This window comes from Cannabis sativa, chromosome 6, assembly GCF_029168945.1.
Source record: "Cannabis sativa cultivar Pink pepper isolate KNU-18-1 chromosome 6, ASM2916894v1, whole genome shotgun sequence".
NCBI lineage: Eukaryota > Viridiplantae > Streptophyta > Magnoliopsida > Rosales > Cannabaceae > Cannabis > Cannabis sativa.
Window position 1 is genome coordinate 26965141 of NC_083606.1, and position 9616 is coordinate 26974756.

Consider the following 9616-nt stretch of genomic DNA (forward strand, 5'->3'; position numbering starts at 1 on the left):
AACTTTGATTGTTATTAATTAAGGGTTTAACTTCAACAAAAACTAAAAATAATACATTGCCATTACGAGAAAAATCAGAACTTTAAAAAAAGGCTATAAGGTTGCGAACTTTCCTTCAACAAAGTAGAAAACAAACATTGAATCTTCAACTATATAGAGGATGGACAAAGTAGCAAAATAAGTATAGATAAACAGGTAATAAAAAGAAAAAGAGAAGAGTGATGTGCAAAGTTGATGCTATTATTTACATGTTATATATGATTATTGGTAATGTTTTTTAGTGGCATTTATTTACAAGGGCAACAGAAGATAAAACCCAAGAACATAGTATCCACAATTTTCCGTAACACAGTCAAGCCTCCTATGGCTTCTCTAAAATGCACCCATAGTAGTAGAAACACTGTTAATAACCTTCACGGAGAATAAAAGAATATCTGCACATCTGACATAAAAAGTGCCAACATTAATTACCTTCTTAGAGAATGACAACTACTGTAATTGAGTTCATAAAAACTGGAATTCCCAGTGTGGGGAAAACCAAAGAGAAGAAACAAAAACTACACTAGCAAACTAAAAAAAATACCTCTAATCAACCTCGTCGCAATCGTCATCAAAATGATTCTCCATTTTCAGGCCTTCTATGTTATTATTTACATACTTGAGTTGAGCCTCCATTCTTAAGCTCTCTTTATTATTTACAGTCTCAAGCTGAGTTGTCGTTTTTGAGATGTCATTGGTATTTACAAAGCGCTCAGTTGCTACTGGCGCCTGCAGACCATCACACCTAGTTTCTTCAATGCCATTGTGAAGATCTGCCGCTACAGCACCACCGTCAGCCAAGGAGTCGAGCGAAGCAGAGCTGCTTCTGTGAGAAAGACTGCCATTTTCAGACACCCCAGACTTTTGATATAGGTGCCTCCCATTGGTATTGTTATCTATACCATGAGTCCTGTATACAAAACAAAAGCAACAATACATACATTCACTATACAAGCTCCGACTAATTTGAGCAAGAAAAAGAATAATAACAAAAGACTTGAAACCCAGACTAAGTGTACCTCATCTTTTGGTACTTGATAGTCTGGAAGTAGTCGAAAACTGGAACCAAGTCTTTTGATCTGGTTTCGAATGTACGAGTGGGAAATCTTTCTATCTCAACTTCTCCACCGGAAGAAATTTCTTTATCCATGTTAATGTCCTCCATCACCAACGACTGAAAGTATATCTAATGAAAAAATCAACGACGAACATATCAAATGACAAATGAAAGGGCTCACATGAGTCGCACATTAAAATTTAATGGCAAAATTATATACCTCGGGTTTTGCCCATAGTGGACTCCGAGCTTCATGCATCTGCAATTCAGCTTCAGATATAAACAAATGATGTTTTTCTTCAAGAGTAATCTTTCCTTTTGTCCCCAGACCCTCAGCTTCAGGAAATATGGTATTTCCTTTCTTAGCTGCCTCAGGGTATACCTTTTTACTGTCTGCCATGCCATTGTCGCCATAAATATCAACATTATCTTCCCGTTCTCTTCTATTTTGTTTCTGACATATATTCCACTTCTGGATAGCCTCAACCAGTAATCTTGCATCATGCTCTTGACCTGATTCATAATTAGTGTTTAACCCCGACACAGCAGTCATTGCATCTATACCAGTTGATATTCGTAATGCATACTGTATCATGCAACCAGAAGGAGAAAAAACCAACAGGTGTTGTTTCATCCTTGAGGAGCTACAATCCATGTACAATGCTTTGCCTTTGCAGTTGTGGAAAGATGAAGCTACAGCCCCAGAGAGAGAACTCATCCTACCTGTTGCAGCTGCTGCTGCGCCACTTACAGTTCCTCTCCAGCTATGTCCATTTTTTATTCGACTTACAGCAGAGAGAGTAACTGGTACACCTGATGGACCAAGGTTCTGCCGATTAGGCATTTGTAGACCTGAATTGAGTGGCCAACTGCTATGCGACCTATTCACAGCCCCCAATCCATTACTTTTGCCAGTAAAAATAGCATCAGCATCAGGGATAATTACTGATCCTCCCATAGGATTTATGGCAAAGAGATGGTTTGTTCCCCTAGAGGAACTAATCATTATCCAGTTGCTGCCATCACTGAAGCTAATATCCTGTATGACCTGGACCCAGAAAATAAATAAACTACTAAACACAAAAGCAACAAATTAAACAAAATTAACGAGACCCATGCAGTACTTACTGCATTAGTAAAACCACGTTGCAGCCTGTAAAGATGAACATATGATGAAGCTGTATCACATGCAGAAGAACTTCCAGCATGGCCAGGCATTATTTTAAAAACATTAATGTTATGGCCCTGAACTGAAGCCGTGACTAGAAGGATACCACTAGGATCGAAACATAATGCTGAAATAGGACTCTTGTGTGCTCTGAATTGAGCGATAACAGCTTTACTAACAATGTCTTTGACAATGACCTGACAAAAGAAATAATAATAATCATATTGAGAAAAATTCTTAGAGAGAAAAGAAAAAGCAAATAAAATAGAATATGAAGTAAACATACATACCATTCCAACATTATCTGCATCTGTCAAATGGCCATTAACAGTTCCATTGCCTTTCCAGCCTGAACTGCCCAACTGATGAGCATTATTGGCATCAGGCAAGAGCTCGGAGCAATACCTGGACAGTTTCTTATATCCCATGTCTCCCAGGGTCACAATTCCCACTGCAAGTTGCTTGCTTGATTCTTTTGCATAGTGGGCAACCATGCTCCCATTTGACGGGAAACTTGCAGAAGGAGTCAGATGTTGTGGACTTACACGCCCAGCATTACAGGATACAACTGGGCACCCAGTGTAAGCCAGCCACCTTGGACCCACTGCAAGAGGTCCATACCCTATACCCCCTGGAGTTGGGCACCCTGTAACTATGGGATTTGTAAGAATAGTATATTCCCTCTCCAAAGTTGAAGCATTAATGCAGTGTATCTGAAATACATAATGGCTAAATTCATAAAAAAAAAATACTTAAGCAGAAGATACAATATAGATACAACTTTAAGAATAAAAAAGTATACCTGAGTGGCTAAAGTGATAGCAACAACTCGGGAACTGCACCTTACAGAATAAACAGCTGATCTAAACTTGATATTGTAAACATAAGATTGAGACCTTAGGGAATAAAAGAATACAGCAGTTGGCACAAAACTTCCATTGCTTGCATCATGGCCGTTTTGAATGCTCGAATTGTGTGGAGTGGGTAATACATCCTGCATATTATTTCCAACAGAAAGATTCCCATCAGCACAAACTACCAGTAATGGACGGCTGTCTGCAAACTTGTCTTCAGATCTCTTCAATGCAATTGGTTTACGTAACATTTGCATGAATGAAACAGGACCACCATGTCTAGAAACTAGGTCTCTAACATTGTCAGCCTCTTCAACATCCCAAACCTGGAAACCAGATCTGTATCCCAGCAAGAGGACTCGACGAATGTTATCTCCCTCACCCTCCAGCTTGTCAAACCCGGCCCAGTTTACCTTCATGTCAAATGAGAAGAAAGAGCAAATAGTTTAGAAGGGGAAAAAGTTATACAAGTAAATGCTGACAATGCACATGAATGGAAGTCCATCAAAGCCACAAATTCTCAACACTATCTAAAAGTCAGAACTTCAAAGAAAACTCCAGAAGAAAATAAGTACTGACAGATTCTAGTGCAAGACATCCCATATGCATGCTGTTCCAGCTCTCAATATATTTCTATCCGCTTAGACAGCCTAATGTCATACTTACCTTGTTTTAGTAAAAAGCTAGACTAGTTTAATTAAGAATCGAAAAGTCAACTCAAAAACCTGATTGAAAAAAATATTATCTCTAAAGTTATGAGAGAATGCTTCAAAACTTAATGAAACTATAACAGACCACGCAAACATCTCCGTTATTATGAAAAAATGCATTATTTAGTGTTTCTGAACAGTTAGCATAGATAATAAAATATATCATGTGCCCTGTATGAAGTTAAGATATTAGCTTTACTAGACAAACAATTAGAAAAAGCATTAACTGTAAAAGACTCGATATGTACATGTCTTTCACCATCCATATTCAAGCCACATTAACATAACAATTATAAAAATAATAATAAATAAATAAAAGAAGGCATTAATTAATGCAAGTTCTCACAGCAAAGAGACAATGTGTACATGTTTTTCAATTTCCATATTCAAGCCACTTCAAAACAAATATATTAATAAAATTGATGCTTCCCTATTCAAGTCTTCTGTATCATTGTGCCTGATCAAAAAAATGAAAACATTAAACATTGTGCATAGCTCTTAGAGCATCCAAGTCACACTGGAAACCATCAATGCAGGTAATTACTGTCAATAAGAAGCAATGGTTGGCCTAAATATAGAAAGAAATGTGAAAAGGTGTTCGTTCACATCTTTTTTCCTTTTGTGATTTGAACTAAGAAGAAGAAAACTACAACCGAAACTCAATACAAACACAATAATGGAGATGATGCCACACCATTTCCCCGATTGAAATAGAACCGACATATATAATTGCTTTAAGATTAAGTCACAAAACAGATCAGCAAGTCAAACACTATAGCTGTCTTATTTGAACCATGTCGTGTGTCTCAATCATATGCAGAAAACGTGTGTCAATGACACAGAAAATAACCGTTAGGTGGTTCCTACCACATGTTGATTCTCAATTACAAAAGCAAGCAACAAAACCAATACTACATCCGAAAGAGAAAAAGGAAACTTTCAATAGCTTATACACACACAATACTTTAAAACTACAACTGAAACTCAATACAAACACAATAATGACGATAATGTCACTCCATTTTCCCAATTTAAATCCAACCAGTGTAATTGAGTTAAGATTGGAACATGCATGCACAAAAACCTTAACACTAGCTCTCATTCTAACTAACAGTTGGTAGTTGCAACGGAACTCCTCCAAATCACTAATTGATTTCTAACAGCCTAATAAGTATAATGATCAGTAAAGTCTAAATATAGAACTTGCTGATAACAACTTCCAACATCATATCAACAATTATTTCAATACATGCTATGAAACATTCCATAGTAAGAACTATCTCCCAAAGAAAATTCCCTTTACATATATAGAATCTACCGTCAACTTACTAATTTAGACAATTTATTAAGCATTAATTGTTCATCCACAAAGATTTCCACTAATACAAAAAGACCACCAATTGTATAAAACAAAGGCAATTGCAAAACATGTCATAAACAAAATTTGATTACAAACATTTTAAATCCCTTTAGCATTCTCAGCTTCAGATGACAGTTGTCAGAAAAAAGGCTAAAAAAATTCAACTCTTTAGTCAAATATTCCACTAGACATAAGCTAAAGTTATAGACCTCTTACCTGATCATGGGCAGCATCATCATCCCTATCCACAATTGAGGAGGCCACAGACGCCGCAGATTTGGCAACGGTGGAGGCCCCAGAAGAAACAATCCTCAAGTAACTGGATATAGCTCGGAACGAGCTGGGAATGAAACCATTAGTCCGGCCACCACCCTGCTGCTTTTGGCCACCATCATTCCTCATCGCCAGAAGGAAAGATTTGAAAATAACCGAAGAAACCCACAAGAGAAACACCAATGGTTCTTCAAAATATGTCTTAATCATAACACCCCACCAGGCTGTTTCTAAGTGAAACCGAAGAAAAGGGATTATAAAATCTAACCCCAAAAGACAACTTCAAAATCATCAAAGTCAAGTACCAAGTGTCTTCATCTCCTTCTACCACACCACAACCATCCAAAATAGAAAGAAAAAAGAAATAGCCAAAAACAAAATCCAACCGAAATCACAATAAGTGAAAAGAAAAACGCCCCTTCTCTTCTGATTTTTCACGCCGTCTTGCTATAAATACGAAGAAGACAATAATCCAGACGGTGAAAAGAAACCCCTCAAAAAGAAAAAACGGATTATGAGTTTCAAGGCCCTTACACCCTTATGAACATTTACAAACAATCAAAAAAACTATTTGTTTTTTTTTATTTGACACCAAACAAAATTAAATCAAAAAAATGTATAATAGAAATCAAATATTAAAAATAATATATGAAACAAATAATTTATGGCAGATGATTTTATTTTGGAGTGTTGCTTTCTCGACGAAAAAACGCCCGAGAACCAGCAAACGATCTGAGGAGATAGAGAGATTTTCTTTTTGGAGAGAGAAAGATATTGGATAATGGAAGTTTTTTGTTTTTTGTTTTTTTTTCTTTCTCTCTTTTTCTTTTTTCAAATAAAAAATTAAAAACATAAGAAAGAGACTCAACCGAGTAGATTACGTCTCTATCTGTCTCTCCTCCTAAACCTTTCTATTATTATATTATATATCAACAAAAAAATAAAATAAAATCTTGTATTATTATTTTCAAAAACATTATTTAATTAACTTTTTTTTTTTTTCTATAAGGTTATTTAATTAAAATTTCGATATAATAAAGAGACCATATTTGATTTTTTTTAATAAATAATATTAATGGCAATCAACTAAAATAATAGTTTAAAATTCAATTGAAGCATCCTATCGTTAGAGACACGACTAGATTAGAATTAAAAAAACTAGTCAAATAATCAGTTGTCTAATTCTCAGATCGTTTGACCAAAAAACTAAAATAAAATCAGATTAAAGAGATTGCAGCATCACAATTAATTTTAAGAATACCTATATTATGTTTCATCACCGCTTAGAAGACACAATAATAGAAATTGTTACAGCAAGTTTATTCAGCATTGTAGCTTGAGCACTCAACATTCTCAGATCGTTTGACCAAAAAATTAAAATAAAATCAGATTAAAGAGATTGCAGCATCACAGTTAACCTTAAGAATACCTATATTATGTTTCATCACTGCTTAGAAGACACAACAATAGAAATTGTTACAGCAAGTTCATACAACATCGTAGCTTTAGCACTCAATTATTGTGTAAGGTACTTAACTGCGCTACTAACAACATCTTCAGTCGCAGAGAACTTGTTATTCACAACCACTAACAACGATTTGATGGCGAGCCATCGAAGAACAAATAAGAACCAACAACGAAATAAAACAAAACAAAATCATGCAACACAAACAAAATTAAAACACTAAAAATACAAAAACACTCAAAACTATGTCACAAAGACAAGACTACAACACTCAAAATTATGTCACAGAGACAAGACTAATCACAGTAACAAAATACAACCCTAACTAAGTCACATCTAAGTCCAAGAAAGGCCGGCAGGCCTAGGCAAAGAAAAAATACAACCTCCTATAGACCATATTTGATTTTTGCAGATTTGAAAATTTAAACCAACTCAATTATCTCCGAACTACATGTTGTTGTCTCTACCAAGTCTAAAAACTGCCACAATCATTTTTTCTTTCTTGTTTTTTTTTTTTAAATTTGCAGCTATATCCCCAAATTTTATTTTTATAAATTAAAACAACTAACCTCTCATTTTTTAGCTCCTAAACCTCCCAAACTTTGTTTGGAAATTTAAGTTTATGTTAAAAAAGTTTGTTAAGTAGCAAAATAGATTGTATGTGTACACTCCTATACACATGTATATTTATATTAGTACACATAATATAATTTTTTTCAAAATTCATTTTAAAATTAAAAAAAATTAAGTTGTAAAATTATTAAAAAACAAAATAATTTTGTCTCTATAATTCTTTATTTTCTTTTTCATATTCTTTTTTATTTTCAAGTACTTCCTTTTTTATCTACTTCATCTTGTGCGATAATAACTTGAAGACAGGTGTTTTGCTCGACAAGGACCAATGTACCAATGATTATAAATCTCCCAAGTTTTCAAAATGGTGACAAGTTTGTATGCCCAAGGATGAAGAGGAACATGACTACATCCCTCGCATCCATTATTTTAAAAACATGACCACTGAGGAAGGTGAAGATGGGGCTCCCCGAGGTAATAATTCTTGTATTTATGGATGGTCTCCTACTGTCCTTAGGGCTGATCGAATAACTTTAGTTCAGTTTAAGGATAGCCAATATAATTTCTTCATCTACAATTGTGTCGACTTAGTTGCCCATAGGTTTGATAGTTGGTATCATAAATATCATGTCCAACTAAGTTGTAATAGCTCCTACTATGGGATCGCTGCACAATATGGAACTAACTTCAATAGGGTTGCTAGTTTAGATTAGGATCTATCTCCACTTAACCCCTTTGATCTTTACATGATCACTGGTTCTAGGGAGTTAAGTAATTATTATAGCCATTCTTCCTCGTCTAAAACTTATGGTAATGTTCTAAGTGGGAGTTTTAGCCTCGCCACCTTTGTATTGGTTTACTTCACACAGAATTTAACATCTTGTTTTCTATCTTATAGATATGGACTGTAATGCCCTATCCAAAGGGACGCTACGTGTGTGTGTTTATATAAAATTCTCTTACTAAATTATATAATTATATCAAAAAGTATGGGTAATTACAATTTTACAATTTGAAACAAACTCATAAAATTTCTTTTAATAAAAGATAAGTGTTAACATCTCCTGATACGAACCACACTAACAGTTGTGATGAAACCTGACACCAAATATGGTAGACTCTAACAATTCTCGAAATTTAGATGTGGAACCGCGACCCAATGCTTAGTTAAGCATGATCCTTGGTATGAAGGACGACGCCACAAGGAATACTCCTTGATAAGTTCGAATAGTTCTCTCATGAACTCAAGAAGAAAAGCTCTCCAATTTTTATTCCAAAATAATATGATTTTTCAAAGTGTTTACAAGGCTTTATATAGCCAACTTACAACTAAGAAAAAAGGAAACTAAAAGAAAGACAACTTTTCAAATAAAACAAAGACAAAATAAAGGAAACAAAATTAAAAAGGAAAGCTGCCAATTGCCTTGGAAAACGTGATCAGCTTAATTTGGGACTAAATTGAGTCTACTTTGATGAGAAACACAAATTTTTGCTCTCCTTCAGTGTTGACCACGGTCTCCTCTTGTTTTAAAATTCTGTTGACTAAGTTGTTGAGTTCTTCTTTGAATTTCTTTGCTCGTGCCTTCGTCACCGGGCCAACTGGAACTTTACTTGTATCTTTAGCCTTTGTGTTCTCATCATCTACGGGGATCCCCTGTTATCAAAATATTTACAATCTTGATTAAAAGTACTTTTAAAAAATAAGTTTATATTCCAAAATACAATCAAAATGGAATATCTTGTCCACCGGGTCGTGGCATCGCGACTGATATGTATATTACTGCTGCGACCTCAGACTCATGGCTGCTCAACCTTGGTCTTTCCTTTACTGCACCATTTAGTACCCGCGAGTCACAGAGACTCAGCAAGAAAAGTGAATAAATCTAAAAATAATACAACATTCATTTAATCACATCATATATTAACATACTCTAACAATTACACAACATCGTAATCACACAATCTTGGTACTTCATAAAGTATCCTTACCACTCGTTACCCACGAGCTAAATATGTCACTATCGTTGCCTGATACAGCGAACGATAAGTAAGAAACCTATTTGCAGTTCAAGGAGTAATTACTCGTAACGGTAATGACCGTTTCCAACCCTCGGTCA

General features: G+C 35.0%; 1 protein-coding gene across 4 annotated transcripts; it reads right to left on the reverse strand.

The window, feature by feature from the left end:
* Positions 1-222: 222 nt before the first annotated feature.
* LOC115695968 (autophagy-related protein 18f) lies at positions 223-6295 on the reverse strand. 4 transcript variants are annotated; one of them, XM_061117190.1, is made up of 8 exons: positions 5405-6295; positions 3067-3531; positions 2555-2977; positions 2225-2461; positions 1317-2144; positions 1059-1213; positions 584-949; positions 223-434 (listed from the first exon to the last, which is right to left on the reverse strand). In XM_061117190.1, the coding sequence occupies exons 1-7, from the start codon at positions 5669-5671 to the stop codon at positions 586-588; spliced, it is 2739 nt and encodes a 912-aa protein (XP_060973173.1). In that variant the 5' UTR covers positions 5672-6295; the 3' UTR covers positions 223-434; positions 584-585. The 4 variants fall into 4 exon arrangements, with proteins under 4 accessions (XP_060973173.1, XP_030478941.1, XP_030478940.1 ...); XM_030623081.2 differs by having other exon boundaries at positions 223-442; positions 5405-6294; XM_030623080.2 differs by having other exon boundaries at positions 1059-1225; positions 5405-6293.
* Positions 6296-9616: the final 3321 nt, after the last annotated feature.

What these genes read in the sequence shown, in the direction of transcription:
- LOC115695968 (XM_030623080.2), bottom strand. Translation starts at nt 5,671, where the DNA reads ATGATTAAGACATATTTTGAAGAACCATTGGTGTTTCTCTTGTGGGTT. An exon ending in CTATCACTTTAGCCACTCAG is followed by an intron (nt 2,978 to 3,066) that starts GTATACTTTTTT and finishes TATGTATTTCAG; the next exon opens with ATACACTGCATTAATGCTTC. An exon ending in CACTATGGGCAAAACCCGAG is followed by an intron (nt 1,226 to 1,316) that starts GTATATAATTTT and finishes TTTTTTCATTAG; the next exon opens with ATATACTTTCAGTCGTTGGT.